Consider the following 20351-nt stretch of genomic DNA (forward strand, 5'->3'; position numbering starts at 1 on the left):
ATTTGGAAGTTAGAAGTGTAATTGTTTTGAATTTTATAATAATGATGATACACTCATCTATAGTATGTTTAAAGTTTAAACATAACTGTAAATTTTTTTCATATAATAAAATTTATTTTACAATTACATATTTCGATTAATTGAACTTACATATTTTAAGTTTTGAATTATTATTATTTTTTAATATCTAGTGACTTACTAAACTTCACGTTTATTATATGATACTAACCTATTTAAAACATTTCATTATTTCAATAATATCACATCATGCTACATCTAGTCAAAGTATATATTTTATATGAAATTAAAATTAAATAAATAAAAATATTTAACATATTGAGGGATGAGTGATTGTTGATAATTAACGATCACGTTCAACCGTGAATGATTCGTCTAGAGATCGATCAATCAAACAAACAACAAAATATAATTAATTATAAAATAAAATAAAAATTTACTAACACATTGAAAACAGCAATAATGAGATACTTACTTGTTACGTGCATAAAGCACAGCCTAAAACCGTTAAAATACTCGTAATAACTGATCAACGGATAGACATGTGCACATACAGTGCTCCTGAAAAAATTTTACTTACAAGTGGTAATTATAAAATGTATAATACTTGAATACATTTATTGTTAATTTATGGTATAATTGTTAAATTTAATAAGACATCTTTCACTAATTTTTATATAATATACATACATTAAAATATTAAATAAGCACTATACAATATAAATTTAGAATTTACAAATTCCCAATTAATCAAGTATTACCTATTAATACTTGCAAACAAATTTGTAAACTATTGAAGTATATCAAAAGTATAACTCAATTTTCACTGTAAATTTGAAAATTGTATTAGATATTCTTTTACTTGATATTTCTGTGAAGCTAATAAAACGTTTCGTAAATATTTAAATACCTTTATTAATGTTTACATTACATCAACAAATAAAATATTATTCTACGAATCAGAAATAACTTACGCAATACATTTTTTTAGTTTTTAAAAGCAATGGCGCCACATTTTATCCACATCCGTTTTTCGTCTAGTTGTTTCAAAACTCCAGACAAAATATCTATATTGTAGTTATTTTTTGTCCTGTTTCACATTTCATATACGAATATGTGACAATAATACTTTTGTATTTTCTGTATTTATCAGATTTCAGAGTTTCCGTAAACGAAAATAGCACGTCATGTTGAATTAGAAAATCTAAATCTAAAAAAAAATATAACAAATAAACAAATATATTATAATATAAATGAGATGCTTCTGCGTCGATTTCAAATTAATGGATCACTTTTATGGTATTTAAACATGATTAAAAACTTTGAGACGTATTAATGAATGAATATACTGTTTAGGAATCGCGGGTATTTATATTAGTCGATGAACATCTAAACAGTAGAACATTTTAAATTAAACTGAACATGACATTTTTAAAATATTTAAATGGAACATCAATGTACCATACACAAAACCAAAATCATTTCTCACGTCACTATCTATGGTTATCTAAAAACCTGAAATAAATCATAAACTTTTTTGAGGAGACTAGAAAGCATTGAATATAGTAACTACTTATACTATTATTATTATTATTATTATTATTATTGTAATAAAATGTAAATCTTCTAGTATTTATATGATTGGGTTTACTTATTATGTGGTATATTTAAGTTTTTCAAATTTTGTCGGTACTCAATTTCAACAAAACGTGTTTAAAAGTGGGTTATTTTAGCTGGATACTTTTCCTATCCGTTATTATATTATATTATATTATGCAGTATATAACATTATTTATATTTATTTATACTATTATATGTATAAAATACGTTATGTATAATATTGTGTCTATTCTTATAACCAAATCCAAACAAACACTGTTCACCAAACACGTTTCAAATAGAGATTATGTGCTTCTCGATTCTAACGGGGTATAAGAATAGAAAATAGGGTGAACACACCTACATCATGTAGTTAAATTTTATCGAACTTGTGGTTTCGTCTACACACAATATCTTATAATATAAGAGGTTGAATTATATATAATCCGGGATATTGAAACCGATTATTTTGGTTCACTTTAATATTACAGTATGGCTATACTCTATTAATGACTAAATGAGATGTGCTAAATTTATTTTAATTGGGCATCCATACAAATCATAGGTTAATGTGAAATTAAAGTTTATTAATTTTTGGACGTAAATCTCCGTATTGATTTTACAATGATGTGTGTGTTTTTTTTTTATATGAGTACACAATATGTTGCCATTAAAATGCTATTTGCAGTGTCTTTAGAGAATTCTTTACTTCAATGTTATTATTTTAAAAACACTTAATATTAAATAAGGTATTAATAAACAATAAAATATCTTAATCAATGTAACAATCTTCACTCAGAATCGTCAATAAAAAGTGTTTTACATATTAAATAGAGAATTTTAATTTTAAAATTATAAAAAAATAATGCTTTATATTAAACACTAAATAATATTTAAATAGTGCATTTCTGATAAATGTTTTGAATAACAACAGAAAAATATCCATTAGCTTCAAAATTATAGATTTTAAATAGATTAGTAATTTGTATTCATTAATTACTAATTAGTGATCATATTAATATGTAACAGTGCCACTGTAATAACCAGAAGGCTCACTTTTCATGGGTTCTTATGGGGGATAGATTTATTATTAATCTATAAGTATAGCCTGTATAAAGATAATAATACAATACAGATTATTGATACAATAAATATCGTACATCATTTTATTGTATAACAATATCTAAGTAGTAAGACATTCATTTACACTGATAGACCGAACATTTTACTAATTTCTGAGTTCTCATTAAGTGAGCCTTCTGGACTTAAAGTTATTCTGTGGCACTGCTTTCATGACTGTAACAAACTGATATTTTAAAAACGTATTATAATATGATGTATTCATTATATCACACGTAAATCTTTTAAGTAGGTATACTTTCAAAAGTATATAATGCATTAGAAAAAAGTTTTACCGACATTAATCCCTTACTTCATTATAGAAAAATTAATATCTTATTTTTACGCGAAGACGTGAAGCGTTGCAATGACTGTAAAACTAAATATTTTTTCTGATTTATCTTTAATGAAAGTACAGTATAATCGTTTAACTTCATGCTTCAACCCTTATCAATCAGTTGTTCGATGTCTTGACTCTTGAAGTTATCTACCGGTAATGTTTTTCACTTGAATTATTTTTGTATATTTCAAGTATAAGTGATTATTTATTATGTCTACGACTCTATGAGTAAAATTAGTTGTTATAAACTAAAATTATAAGAAAACATTTTTTGGTAAATCAAAAATTAAAGTTATTTTCATACATATTTAATAGCAGAGAAAAGTAATTTTTTTCTAATTACATATACGATTTATTGATTATTAGCCTAATAATTTATTGTAAACAAAAAAATTATATTATATATTACTCAATTTTAAAATATGACAAAATATGTATTCTAACGTGTCTACTCTATAAATCTATAATTGTATATTAATGTGGAACAATCGAGTAGGTAATCAATATATCACGTTATTTAAACTCATCGTAACTAATTACACTAATTATGTCGATTAATATTATAGTAAGTTATTATAAAAGTATATATAACTAATAACGTATCGGGTTTTAGATGTATTGTGACCTGTCGCTGTATATGGATATATTCATTGATTTATTTGATTATAACCAATAAAGTAACAGTTATAAATTGTTATTTTAAAAATTACTTTCTATTGTAAAATAATCATTTACAGATTATGTAATATAATTTTGTTTAATAAACAACAATAATAAAAAAAATATATATATTAATTATGACAGGGCAATCAATTTGATATAACTAATATTTATATAACTTTTTGTAAAATACATTGCATGATAATGAATATTATTTTAAATTTGAGATATAAAATATTTAATTTTTTTTCCAATTTAAGTATTTTAAATATTTGTTATGACATGACATTTCAATTGTTTGTTATCTATTAACTAGAAGTCGGTACGTGTTAATTATGATAATGTCAAGTCGTAAAGAGTAAATGTTTCTGTAATTATAACAGCTTTTATGATAATATGATTGTTGATTACATGAGTTTCTGAAGGCATTTTAAAAAATACCCAAGCAAAATAATAATGTCCGTTAATGAAAATTGTTATTATTAACAATTTCAAATTATAAATAAAAACTGTTAAATATATATATATAATTAATATAATATATTATTATTTTTTTTTATCGTTTTTATTTGGAAATTAAAAATGTTTAGGTGATAACGAGTAATTGTTTACCATATTTTCGTAATGTTTTTTATGATTTAGCAATTTCCTAAAAATGTCATATAAATATAAAAAGTCCAATGTTTAAAGCAAGTTCGATAACTGCGTTTAAAATTTAATTTCAAATGTTTAAAGATATATGCACGGTGACATTATTGGATATGGGTCAGGTGCTTAAAAAAGTGTACCACCAAGGCCACCTTTATAAATTAAAAACCATCTTCAAGCCCTATTATTATTTACTACCTATTATTCAAATCATACTTTGAACACAGACACATCACCGTACGTCCAGGATCAGCTATATCTAAAATTAATCCCATTCACGCTGGAATCCCTCAAGGTGCTCTACTTTTATTTGACTTATATACCTCAGATCAACCGACAACAAACAATAAAATCAAAGGTGATTTTGTGGATGACAAAGCAATTCTTGCCCTACATTAAGAACTTGAAATAGCATCTAACTTAGTCCAATCACACCTCAACCTGCTACAAACGTGGTACAAGGAATGGGAAATAAAAATAAATGAATCAAAATCCACACACTGCACTTTCACATTGAGACCAAGAAATTGTCTTACTATAACTCTCAATAATCTACCCATCCTTCCCCTTTAGAATGTTCGCTATCCAGGTCTCTATCTAGACAGAAGGCTGACCTAGGTCCACCATATCCATACCAAGCGTAATACTCTCAACAACCGATTCCGCCACCTGCGATTCTTCCTAACTTTCCAACACATAAAACTAAACAATAAAATCTTTCTATACAAACTCCTCTTGAAACCAATATATGGCATATAGCTCTGGGGCTGAGCCAAGCCTTTGGTTATAAACCAAATGTTTCTGTCAAATCACAAAAGCTCTTTTCTATGTATTAAACGATACACTTCACAACGACCTCTACATCCCAACAATAAAAGAAGTAGCTAAAACTTTCTATAAACGCTCTCACTCAAATCTATCCAACCTCCGAAATTCTCTCGTATCAAATATATCTATCTTTAACAATCCTGGTGATCCCAGTAGGCGTTTTAAACGTAAATGGTACCGGGACTACTAAATTGTTAACTGTTGAGAAGTTCTAACATGGGATGGATTCTTCCATCAAGCCTCCAACCTAACAACTCTCACATTGCTTGTACTTATTATGAAAATAACACATTTACAGATTCTATATATAAATATTATAGTAAAAAAAAAAAGTTTAAAGATATAAAAAATTGTTATTTTTTCGCTCCATATTAAATAGTTTTGTATAATAACAAATTATTTAAATTCTACAGACTACAATCTATGGAAAAATGTAGACTAATAATTACTTAGGTTTTTGAAGTATCTCCATTAATCTATTTGAATCATAAAGTAATACTATTTTGAAATGGTTAATACTTATGAATAAACTTAATTATATTATTGACTAAATTAATATAAATATATTCACACAGTAAATATTTTAGACATTTATTGATTATTTTTAACTCATATTTTACGATATTTAAGCCCTAATAGGTAATATAATAGCATATTCAAGCACCATAAAATCATATCCCTGATTATAATCAAGGATATCATATAACTAAATACTAATAACTCACATTTTGATATCTTTTAATGACCTTAAATGGTTAAATGACAAAATATTTGTCTAATATTTAACACAGGATATAATACAATTATGATTTATCGTCTATGTATGTTTATAATGTTTATAAAGTATTACTAAAACTATATAATAAATACTTATTTAATTGAGCACATTTTATAACTATCTCACCGAAGTAATATTAATAGTAACTAGGTTCTTAGAAATGCCCCATGTCTATAAATTATACTGTTTATATTCTCAAGTTTAAAATAATAGAAAACTAAGATGAATTATTATTCACTATCATATTTTAAAAGCTTTGTTTTTTAATATTTAGAACAATTCTAAACGTTTTTACCTCTTTTCAGCAATTGAACTTTATAATAATATATTATTATTATTGTGATAAACTGGAATTGAAATCCAATTTAACCTTTTTACCTAATTTTGATTCCGTTGGGTTTTTTTGAATTTTATTTTTTAATATAATATGGGGAGGATATCATCTTAAATAGAAAGAGTTCACCCAAATCGATATTTATAAATCTTCAAATATTAGTCTAACAAATATTATAAAATAGTACTACGTTCATAAAATTAAAATAAATTTTTAAATTGTCGTGTTCTTAATTATCATAAAATTACTTACAAATATATATAGATACTTATATTTACATGTAAAGTATTTGTATTTGAAGCAAAATAATAACCAATTATATAAAAACTTCAAACAAATTAATTATTATTTTTTTCAATTGCTCTGTTTGATCAACGCCTTATTGGATCAGTCGTACTTTAAAAAGTCATTGATAATAATAATAATAAAAATTGTTAATAAAACGATAATTAAAAATTAATTTATTCGATTTATCATATTACTACATTATAGGTAGTTATACTAAGTAATAACAAAGTATTAAAAGAAGAACAAGTGTGGTATGATTGTAAAGTATTCCACCTGAAATTTGAAGTTTTAAAAATTATATTTTTAGTGAATTTTTTACTTGTTTAATGATTAAACATTAATAATAGTTTAAAATAGCTTAGTTATTGTGAATTACTTGAAATGTTTTTTTACCATTCATTCGTTTTCTAAATATTTAATTTAAAAAAAATTATGATTTTACAAATATTTCAACTCGTTAGAAATTCAAGAGGAATATTATTATTGTAAAGAACCCTGTCACCAACAACTGGCACGTAACGTCAGAGTCGTTCTCGTCCAAAATCCATTTGTCGACAGAATAGAAACCTTTAAGCCTATAGAATAGGATACGTTTGCGGCAGCGTCTGTATTAGACATATTTATAAAAATTCGATTATTACGGTAAGGCCACCTTAATTCAACGGTAAAACGATTTTCATTCAAATGAAAATTATGTCACGTGGAGCTAGGTAAAGGATAAATGTAGTGTTTGGTGATTTAATCATGATTGATATTATAGTTTAATAACCATCGGAGAATGCTGTGGGCTTTGATGCTGCGTAGTGTGTGTTTAAATTACACTGAAGGTAGTATACATGTTTAAACCTCTTAGTGCCAGCATGTATCACTTCTAATAAATTAATTTAGTACCTTTTAATAATATATTATATTATCGAAATACAACATTTGATACACATATTATAGTATAATATAAAGATGTAAAATATATGTAATATTGGATCTAGTATTTTATTATTGTAAGAAATTTTTTTACAAATTATAAACATTGATAGATAAATATTAATTAATACAGTTTTTAAGCCACTAGATATATCTGTATAATCACCCTAAATATATTGATATAAAATGTATAATTCACGCGCTATATTATTATATAATATTGCAAAATATACCAAATTAATATAGTTTGTACCTTTATGGTACAAAAATTAACATTTTATTATTTATAATTGAATATAACTTTCTGTTCAGGCTTTATATTGACTATTAACATTTGAAATGTTTTATAATAATTATAGTTTATTATATAAAACAATTTTAACTAAAAATGTATTTTTTTAAATTATTTTACAGAAAAAGTTAAAATGGCATTGTTATGGATTTGTTTGATCATCAACGCATATACTCAAGGTAATAATAACCGATAATATTAACATTTTTTTCAAAATTTTTAATTATTAATTTTAGCCAACTAGGTCCTGAGGACTTAATGACAAACAAATTAAATATCTCCTTCACTAAAATTTCACGATCTCGGATTTCGATATTGAATATATATTTATAATAAACTTTTATTCTAATTATAATAAAAATGAAAATACATTTTATTATTAGCTTATTTTGATACTACATTTATAGAACTAAATTTAAATTTGTTTTTCATTTAGAGTTTATATAAATCTATAGATTTTTTTTTTCATTTGAAGTATTAGATTAAGATAATTATAAAATTAATATTTCAACGGTTTAATTTCAATATCTATCAAAAAAGAGACGAGCAAAATTTATTACAATTTCACGTGAAGGTTTAATTGGATAAAGAATGTAACCTTGTAGATTGAACCTTTAATTAATTTATCTGCATGTATTTTTTCATATTTAGTAAGTTGTTATATGAATATTATAATTTAAATACATATTATCACTTATGAGTTTACACTTTATAATGATGGTTAATTAGTTTATATAAATTACTAATTATAATGTTACATTAACAAATGAGTAGGCAGGTTTTCCTTAATCAATACTTTTTTTTTTATTAAATATTTTAAAATTTCTTTTTAGCGTTATTATTAATATTAGTTATCTATTAATTAAATTTTTCAAAAATAAAATTCTCCCAAAAATATTGAATTGTATTCTTTTAATCTGCGTGCAAACTTAAGTTACTATGCGTTGACTTAATTTTATTATGTGCATACTTTATTTTTTATTAAACACTTAATACTTAAACTATTTAACGGAGGTAACTCAAATTTAATGTAGCTACACTTCATACACAATAATATTATAGTTATGAAATATAAAACATTATAACTGAATAGTTGGGAATTCAAAATATTATAATTCAACAATATCCCGTTTTAAATTATAATATATAAATACATATTAAACATGTAATGTTTTGAGTATCAATACAATACATGTAGAGTAAAAATTATTATAACAGCCTTTATAATCGTCATTATTATTAATTTTTCTAGAAATTAAGAGTTTTGAAAATTAATTCATGCTCATTATATTATTTTAAATCTAATTGAATAGGTTATTTTAATATATATTTGGTTTTTATTAACTTGCATAATGATTTAATTGATCATGTTATATTAATAACATTGAAACTTTACTTCTCAAAATTTTAAGCCAATGTTTGAACTTTTGAAGTTATTAAATTTAATTGTGAGCTAATAATAAAGCTATGTAAAATGATCGGGTTTTACCTTTTTCTACATCGCCATTATTTTAAATTCTATAATTTTACATTTATTAAATTAGATCCACTAAATAATAATATATTTCAACAGTAGTTTGTTAATCTATTGCGTATTAATAGAATATTATTCAACCAAAGCAATTGGTTTTGCATAATTATATGAAGTGTCTTGCTGCAGGCTGAAGGGAATTCACCGAGGTATGATTCAAGTACCCACATCAAACTAATAATTACAGTTATACCTGCCTGATTGTTATAACTTATAGCTGATTTGTGGTATAGGTGGTTTGTTTTATTTTTGATCTAAGTAATTAAAATAAGTACATTATTGGAATTGTTGAGTTATTTTTTTGAATATATAGGAAATTATTTTTTTACCAAAAATGTACAATTTTAATTTATGATAAATTGACATGGATATAAGAATGTACTATCGGGTCGCCACGATCAGCTTATTTTTCTATAGGAAAAGTTTAAATTTATATATTATTCGTTCAAGACATTTTTTTTTCGTAAAATTTAAGTGCTTATAGTAATAATTCTATCTGTGAAATACATGTAAGTTTAATACGATTTAATTTATAAAAAGTAACACTTATAAGAATTTTAAAATATATAAAGTATATTATATTTATGATTTTTTTAAATTTTCTAGATCAATTATAAGCTTTATATGTGAACATATTCTCACAATTCTACTTTACTGATTTAAAAGTAAATTACAATAAAATATTGTATTATAATCATTTGTATTTGGAAATATATAACTAATTTATTAATAAAAGTATTCTGCATAGGTACTACTAACAAAAAAAAATAAATCAAATATAAAAGACTTTTCTAATTTTTAGTTATTTATTTCTTCGACGAATTCTACAGGTAATAATAATTTTGAATGATACCATTCATTGTTTTTAAATTAAAAATATTACTTAAATATACATTTATATGTATTACTTTTTTTAGTTACTTAAAGACAAAGACTTTACAAATGTAATTTTTTTATATGTGCTTCTTTTTAAAAACAAAATTTTTCTTTTATTATTATATTTTACTTATGATTTTATATAAAAAAGAAAAACATTCGAGAAATAGAATCATATTTCGATGAAACAATTTGGTGTGCCATGGATTAGTTTAAAGGAAAATATGATCAATACCTTTGGGCATGTTGTGAATAAAGTAAACATAACAAATAATAATTTAAAAAATATAAAATACAAATATACAATGGGCGCAAATACATTGTATCTATATTACTAGATCAATAGACAACTACAGCTAGAATACGAATTAGTGCACACATAAATGCTTCACTATAAATATTAAATAAGTATGTTTTATTAGTGTTTTTCGCTAGAAATTTCATAAAAAATCTGTGAATATCGGTTATTTAAAATACAATATGATTAAATAGACTTGTTTTTTATTTTTTTCAAATTGTAAAATTTAATATTTTACGCTTATTAAAAATTCATAATACTTAAACATAACTTAATATTTTATTAGGATATTGATAACATAATACATTATAAAAAAATATATCATTGATTTGAAAAATAATAAATAAATTCATGTTAATTGAATAACAGTGGTTAGTAGTGGTTTTTTTTTTGCTTTGATAAATATTAAAATAGGTAGATGGATTAAAAAATGAATAACATTATTAATTTATTATTTTTATTTAACACAAATATAAAAATTTAAATCGAAAGAACGAAAATCTTCTTTAGCTGTAGTGTTCCAGGTAAACGCATACAGATAATAATTAATAATGTATGATTAATTATTTTATGCATATATACAGTACTTATAAAGGCCCTACACTGATAAATACAAGGAATTTGAAATATATATATATATATATATATATTGCATAATGTATCCAGTTATTTGCCTTATTTGTTTTAAAATAAATACAACATTTATATCAAACATATTTTAAAAGGTTTCTTACTATTATATGATATTACATAAAAATGCATGAATATTAATTGCTTATATTTATATATACATATACTTAAATGATAAACATAATATTTATTTGTTTTTATTATAATGTTAATTTTAATTTTCTTAACTATTTTAGATTAAATAATTTTATTATTATTTTTGTCTTTTATTACACGACCGATTTATTATCATAGGATATATAGATACATATTTGTATTAATAATATCAATAAAAAACAAATATACAAATAATATCTATATTATGTCAATAATTTAAGTAAATTAACATATTTTTTTTTAACTGGAATTTTTATGCCAAATCTTTAACTGTTATTACTTTATTAAATACTAATTAATAATAAAGAATCTTAGAAACAAGTTTGATTTAATTTACAACATTTTTTCTAAAACTTCCAAGAAAATAAAAAAATTATCTTATATAAATTTAATGGTTTTACAATGTATGACTCAAACATTAAGAAACCCTCTTCTTTTGCTGGAGAAAGTATTTAAAGACAATATAATACACTTTACATACTACTCAAATCAATGAAGTTTATATTAAAATTCACCTATAAAAATTCTAATAAAAAAATATATTCATTTCTTTCAAAGTTTCAATTTAACATTAGCACATATAGATAATTAAAATTAGCACTAAGTTTATTAGAAATGTGTTTTATTATGATGCCATTGGTATACAATTTAAATGTTTTTTTATTTTATTTATGAACGATTTACAATATATTCAATATAGTAAAATAATGTGACTTTTTTCGGTTAATATATTTATATCTCTTATCTTATAATGTCTTTTAAATTTAGATGGTTTTGCATTACTTTTCTAAATATTCATAGTTTTAGTAAATTGTTTTTGTAAATCTACAAAGTTTTGGTAAATTGTAATAAATCATTATATTGATAATAGACTGAGTTTTACTTCCATTTACTTCTAATAAAATTAATTTTCAATCATTTTTTACATAATTAATATTATCTTTGAAGAATTAGCATTTAAGTACCTTTAATTGGTAATCATACTGATAATCATAATTTTATTAAATATACTCATAATAATATGTTATTTTATACTTGGTTAATGTTTATTTTAATATTTCATAGTTTATTGTGTTACCTATTGAAATATAAATTATTATTGGTTTTAAATATACAAATAATTTTAATAAAACTATTACATCGATAACTTTTATCTGTAACCTGATAACTGTGAGTTGATGTTTATTTTGAAAAAAGTAATAACTACTTCTTTTTATGATGTATTATTTGAGAATAAACTATAAAGAATAAATTGATTTTTTTTCAATAACATTCAGTTATGTTATATATATATAAATGAAAAGTTTACATATTATATTTCATATCCCAATAATTGTTTTGTTCATTCAAGAGAACCATGGGTAAAATAACAATGTTTTATTGAAAAAGTTATTCTAATGCAGAATTTTATAGAAAAATATATATATTTTAGTCCAGTGTTATGTATTTTCTTGAATAAAAATAAATTTAATTCTGTATTATTTATATTTAATATATTCATAAAACAAATTGTTTAACAGTGCTACTGTCACCAGAAAATATATTTTTGTTGTGTTTAGACACTTAGTTTAACTGTGTTTGAAGAGATGTATAAAAACTATATTTTATTTTTTTTTATGTGGTTAAACGAATTTCAAACTTCATGTGGCTCTGTACTTTGATTTTAATTTTCTAGAGCAATATAAGTGTTTTAAGAAGAGAAAAATGTATAGAAACAAATCATATCAAAAATATTAAACACAAGACAAACCATTATTAATTACATTATTCATACCATAATATTATTAGTGCCTGCAAAGATACACGTAGACAGAAAAGTTTTGGGATTTCAACCCTTCCACAAAATGTAAACATTCCGCATATGTTGTGATTAATACATTTTTATTTAAATTAAAAACCCTTTTTGAAATGAAATTCGGCATTTACATTACTGTTATAATATGGTACACAATTTCCTGCATAATTTTAATTGCTCACTTTTTCCCAGACCCATATTCGTATACAGGGTGATTTACATTGCATCCTTACCTTTATTTTTTCCATTAATAATACGTTTATTCAAATTTTTCGAATTTTTAATATACTTAAAGATTGCATATTTTAAATGCATGAGATTTTAATGTAGTATATAAGAAGTATCGTGAATTCGTGATACAATACAAACTACTATAGTTTTTAAAATGAGAATTATCCTTTTTTATTGTAAACTATTAAAGTAATTAATTATAAATTCGAATCAGTAGTTTCTCAGTTCTCAAAATGTTTGTATTAAAAATAATAGTCTTCAAAAATGGGTTTAAAATATATAATAATTTGACCAAGTACAAATTTTACAAATTATAAAAACTATTAGTAATTATTAAAATTTTTAAATCGTCATAACTATCGTATTCATATTTTCCAAATCCATCATCATAAACATATTATCTTCAGAACACAAATTTAATTAATTTTAAAATTGGTAGTTTTGATTTTAATGCAACAACATTTTCACAAAATTATCCACTAAAACTAAACAATTTAAAGTAGAAACGTAAGGTTTTCATCTAAAAAACAGAAGTTTGTATCTCCACAAGATACTTCTTAAGTAGTAAAAAATAATTGAAAACATAATATTTAACTATATTTAAAAATTCCAAAAAATAGATGATGAATATCTGTATTATTGATGAAAAAGGGGTATCTAAGTATGCTTGTTGAATCATTCTGTATACTTACTGTACTTAGTCATAAAATAAATTCAATTTAAACATGCATTAAACTGTTTACTTTAGTCAGTGTTTACAAAAATCAAATTTATCAAACTAAATTTATAGAATTTAAAAAATAAATATGATACATATTATATATTAGCAGTACTTTGATAATAAAATATATCTTTTTATAAAACCAATATAGAAACAAAGAGTTATTTTTAAATTAAATAAGTCAATATTTTTCGTAAAATTAAGTATATATTTGAAATTATTTAATAAACTGTTCATAACTTGCTGAAAAAATTCAAATTTTGGCTGTTCATAATAATCAATAATTTAAAAAGTTGATCGACTCGATAATACTATTTTTTTTTTTAAAAAAAATCTAATTTATATAATATATAAATAATGAATATATTAAATTGTATAAAAAAAAAATGTCAATAACATTAATAGATTTTTAAATAATAAATATTGTTTGATAAAAAAATCATTCTGTATGTAAATTTGCAATTTGATCCTATTAATAATTTTGTTAATAGAAAATTCGAAGCTTAAATTTTAGTAATTATATTAATTGCTATATCTAATTTTACAAAGAAAAATAAATAAATCATCTTACACTAGTCCAACATCGTCCTTTTAAAATTAATTTTTCCTCAAATGGAACCCATTTTAAATCATTCAGATTTTATTACCATTCACTTTTTGACTCAGTTTGTTGTAACTTGTAATAAATTAAATTTTTCTTGTGTATATAATATTTTAAAGTTCTGAAAGTTAAATACCTACATTTATTTATCCAGTCTTCATAATATTTCACAAAATGTAATAATAGTCTGGAAACTATATTTGATTTGTTTAATTCATTTTGTCCAAGAATTTAAAAAATATGAATATTATTTAATCGTATGTCATCATAAGATTTTTTGTTATCCATTAAAAGATTATACTTCTGGCTACGGCCTTAGACTAAACTGACAATCAAATTTCACAGCACTGTTCTATCCGAGGCTAGTATTTTCCAATGTATAACTGGCTCTATTTTAGTATCTTAGTTTTCATATTATTTGGTTTAACCATATTAATAAATTTTACCGACAGGCTGAATTATTTTAGACATTTAATAATCATTTCCTATAAATACAGTCATGTGCAAAAAAACAAAATTTTTCTTATAATATTCCCAAAAATCAAATTCCTCTCAAAGAAAAACGCTTACAATTGCTCTCCAATTTTCTATATAAATTAAATTTTAGCTTGATCTATTGTTCAGAACTATTTTGTTTAATAAATTTTAAAATTATTTATTTTAACTCTATAAATCATGATCCTATTTATCCTAATTATTCCGAAAAAATCATGTTAAACTGCCCTACTAATCTGGTTATGATTGCAGGTAATATATATACTTTTAATTTCAACTAGTTATTATTTTAATATTTTCTAACACTTCTTTAATTTACTGTATTGTATTTATTCAGTTTAATATCAAATGTGTACTATAATATTAATGTTTTAATTATACATTCTGTACCTCAAATATTTTATTATCTGTATATCTTATGACTGTTGTAAAGTAAACCATATTGTATAAGGATAACGTCCGTTTAATAATAATAATAATAAATAAACTGAAAGATTTGTATGTAGATAAATATTTTCAACTCTGGACCTATTTATCCTAAGCTCGACTTGCTAATCGTCTAAATGTTTATCCGCCAAAAGCCCAATTCTGTTATACTTTATACGTTGCATTTAGTAAGGCAATACCTTTTCAGTTGTTACATATTGAGGTATTTCCTTTTTTTTAGTATTGGCATAGTTATAGCTGTTTTCTATAGTCTTCTGAGAAAATGGATATATTTTTCTCACAGTATTTTTATTAGTGGGAAGTGAATATATTCAATTAAGTTTTTGCCTGCAGAGTATTTTAGCAGTTTTCTCTGTCTTCGCCATCATAGGTGATTTGTTGTTTTTTTTTAATTTGAGCTCTGCTGTAAGCCTCCGAGAATTAAAATGGGTTCTCTGGGTTGTTACAATTTAACAAACGACTAAAATACTAAAACCACCTTTTCGCCTGTTTTAATGTTGTTTTTATTAAAATTGCATCTTTGTTTCTTATAAAGCTTTTCTTACGTTTATAGTAATTTCTTAGTAAATTTACATTCTTGTGGGGAATGCCTTGTTATATGATTCTGATAGTTCTTTACTTTCCCCGACATTTTGTTTTGTAAATTTATTATTTTCTAACACCTTAAAGTATTTTAAACTTCTTTTTGCCAAATTTTGTAGTTAAACATATTTTCATCATCTTCTGAATCACTTAATCATAAATCCTTCCATGTTTAAGGCTATAAAAAACTTAAGAAATTAAAATGAACACTAATTTTTCTTTTTTTTTGGTTTTTTTGTTGTTTACCAACTGTCTTATCAGCCATTTTTTTTGTAATGAATTCTTAAAGTTATTTCACGTTGGCTCAATATCTTTATTATGTACATTTAGTTTAAATTCACTACGTGATTTTTCGTCCGTGTATGAGTGGAAAGCTTTGCATATTTTTAAGTATTCAAATTTCTGTACGTCGATGCATCTATTCATATTTTCTCTTTCTCTTTAATATAATTTTAAATTTAACAGTTATTAAAATGTAGTCCAAAATTAGCATCCTACTATTCGATATTTTTTTTTTAAATAATGAATTTATATTTTTTTATAATTGCTACTTAAATTTATTTATAAGTTAAACTTAATAAAAACTGATAACCAGTTATGTATTTTAATTTTTAAAATGCTGTTCTCGTCTGCATGAATTAACAATTTTTGTTTCAAACAAATTCAGGTACACACAAAGTGCATCACGAATTTGCAACACTTCCATGATTTCCAATAAGTACACTATATATAATAATAACAAAAAATCATTAAATACAATTAAACACTTTTAACTTGTAACCGACGAGACAATATATTATAATTTATGTTTAAGCAAAAGTATAAATAAATGTAAAATACCTATAAATAATAATAATTTACTAGAAACTTAGATTAAAAATAGATATTATTTTGCCTATTTCGTCAATGTTACGCCGTTTAACATTTTATGCACTTTATACCTTTGTTGTAATTTTTATTATAAAATTTATTATTGTAAAGAGAGTAAAAATATACGTAAGAAATAAGCCATATGGTTTATATAAATACAAATTGATATCTATCATGAATATAATAATTAAAACTAGACCAACTTTTTTTTTTTTTAATTAAATCTATGTACAATCTGGTCTAAAACGTATAACGTTTATTACACAGTAGTTGTATATACAGTATACACGAGTATATTAAACCTGGTGTATTATATTAAAATACTCGCACTGAGTACATATACATAATATTATTCACGTAACGGCAGTGTTCGTGGCATGTCGTTTCGTCAGAATAACGAACGAAGTTTACTATTTTAGGGTGTTAAATATACAGAGTGATTCTTTTATGACTATATACGCAGTAATTTATTCAGTAAATAATTTCATGTTTCAAAGCAGAATATTTTACTGAAGATTTCAAAATATATTTTTTATATTTGATGCAATTTCGAACCAGTTTTTAATAGGATGTAAATTTCTTAAATTTTTTGAAAAAAAATAAAATTTAAAATTTTGTAATGATACAAATTATAAAAAATGTAATGTTCGAAAATTATGCGATATAATGACTTAAATTCACGCAAAAAAATAGTTTTGAAAATGCAAAAGGTTATCAATAAAAATACTGCATATAGTAATAAAAGACCATCCTGTATAATATAATATATTATATACAGAATCGAAAAATCCGCACGCCTTACCGCGGTGATGACCGCACGGGGGTCAGTAGCTGACTTCCTCCCCCCCACGACAACGTCGGTAGGTGCAGGCAACGACCGACCGGAAAACATTATTATCCCGTCGCACGTACATCCGACTTTTATATATAAATATTATATACATATTACATATATAGTGAGCTGGGATTTATTAAATGTTGAGCCGCCCGTCAGACCCATCGTAAAAAAATAATAATAACAATAATACGAGTAGAACCGAGAACTCGTACGTCTGAGTATTGTATATTATAAAAAATAATCATTGTGGTGATGACGACGACGACGACAGATGTAATGACAGATCAACGCACCTAAATAAATAAATAATGTGATATCAAAATTCAAATGGTCGATCACAGACGAGTACAAAATATATCCTTTTAAATAATTTATTGATATTATATTTGTACATTTTTTTTTATATATTTAAATGTTTAATAGATAAGCGGTACAGTTACAGAATAAAATTTTAAACAGCGTACTAACTAAACACTTATATTTAAATCCTACGACTCATACAATTTCAATTTCAAAGATTTGTTAAGTTATTTTTTTATAAATTTTCCTTTTAAAATTGTTTTTTTCGAATTATCCGTTGACGTGATATAAGCCCTTAAAATTTGATTCTTTTATGGAGGTGCTATAAAATGCTTAGTTTGTAAAGACTAGTAGTTATAAATTATGTACATTTGATTAAGTTAAACGAAAAAAGTATTAAAATTTAAAGAATATTAATAACTTATAGTTTTTATAAAATAAAAATATTTCCAAAAAATAAAATTCCAAAAAAATTAAAACTTTTCTAAATAATAAGTGTCTTACGTTAAATAGATCACTCTGTATATATGCATGTTATGTATTTATGCTTCAGTGGGTTTTAAAAAAATAAAATAATCGTGAGCCTGATAGTCATTGCAGTTCCTGAAGTAAAAACGGTAGATCTTCTTTTGAGTCATACTAATGAATTATATACTCGTATGTTTATACGAAGTGTACCACTAATCATGATCACCAATATATATATTTACTTTGCATTAATTTGAATTCTAGTGACGTGAAAATTATTACTATTACTATTAATTTATTATTAGAGTTTCAAAATTTAAATAAATGTCCTAGTATAAGAAATTTATTTTCTATTTTACATCTATTATTATATCTAAACCATATTTATTATAAACCTCTTATCATGGACACATTTAATAACTTGGGAACGTCTTTGATTTAGTTATTTTATAGTATCTAGTTAATTTTAACAATATAAATAGACATGGATCTTTAAAAAATATATTATTTATGTTTTATTTAAAATTAATAAACCTTAAACAATATATTATTCATTAAATAAAATAATTAAACAGCAATGAAGAGTCCATAATATTATCAATAGTCATAATTTAAAAAGAACATGGTAGTGGGTATTAAATAGGTACTTAAAAATTAACGAGAAAAAGTAAATTAGACAATTATATTTTATCAGATAACAAACAATTTAAATATAAACATAAAAATTAATTTTATCAACAGATTCGTAATAAAAAGCGTGGAGCTCGTTTGAAAAAAATAATTTCTGCAGATCAATCATTTAATTATATAAAAAGTCTAGGTGTTTTAAAATATGGTCATTAAGTTTATTTAAAAATTCCAAAAATAAATAAATACATCATAAAATATGAAAATGAGCGAGAGCGTAATAGTTAATAAACCACCCTATATATACCATATATTATACGAATATGTATGACAGATAGCTGTGACGGAGAATAAAAACTATTTCTGAGAGTGTGAAAACCCTATAGCGTAAAAAATACAGAACACAAAACGCACGTTTTGAACTTTCGAAATGAATTTCGTGATTTAAAACCGGCACTCGTTTCGTATTTGTACGTGTCAAATAATTATAAAAATAAAAACATAAAAGTAAAAAAAGAATATTCTTTTTGTTATCACGTCATTACATCTTGTTATTAACTATGTTATTTCACCTTAATAATAAGTACTCGTAATATCAATATGGCCTATAACGTGAAGAGGTTATAGTGTATTGTGAATATTACAAGAATGAAGTAAAAAGTAATACAAAAATAGTAATAAATTTGTTGTTCTACGATGTTAAATATTTATTATAAATTAAAATATTATATAAAGTAAATTTAGATTAGTTTTAGCAATGTTTAAATTATATTTTATTTATTTCCTTTATATATATATATATATATATATATCATGTAAATCTGTTATTCAGTTAAATATTTAAGTTAGCATCTAATTGAACGTATTTGTAGCGCATATACTATCTTTAAACATGTATTGTTAAAAAATTTTTAAAAAAAACTATCCCTATTGTAAAGAGTTATTTACAGGCATGATTATTCCATTTTTTTCATTAATATTGTAGGTATTTAAAATCTAATTTTAGAATTTTTAAATACACTTTAAAACTATATTTTTAAAATATCATGATTTTTGTACT

General features: G+C 23.1%; 1 protein-coding gene across 1 annotated transcript in view; it reads left to right on the forward strand.

Annotated features, from left to right (window-relative positions):
* LOC113560413 (Down syndrome cell adhesion molecule-like protein Dscam2) overlaps positions 1 to 20351 on the forward strand; it is a 64662-nt gene that overhangs the window by 15509 nt on the left and 28802 nt on the right. Inside the window, exon 2 of the mRNA XM_026966276.1 lies at positions 7948 to 8004. Within this exon, the coding sequence (XP_026822077.1) occupies positions 7959 to 8004 (46 nt within the window). The 5' untranslated portion in view covers positions 7948 to 7958. The remainder of the gene's footprint in view (positions 1 to 7947; positions 8005 to 20351) is intronic.

The sequence above is a fragment of the Rhopalosiphum maidis genome, chromosome 4 (assembly GCF_003676215.2).
Source record: "Rhopalosiphum maidis isolate BTI-1 chromosome 4, ASM367621v3, whole genome shotgun sequence".
NCBI lineage: Eukaryota > Metazoa > Arthropoda > Insecta > Hemiptera > Aphididae > Rhopalosiphum > Rhopalosiphum maidis.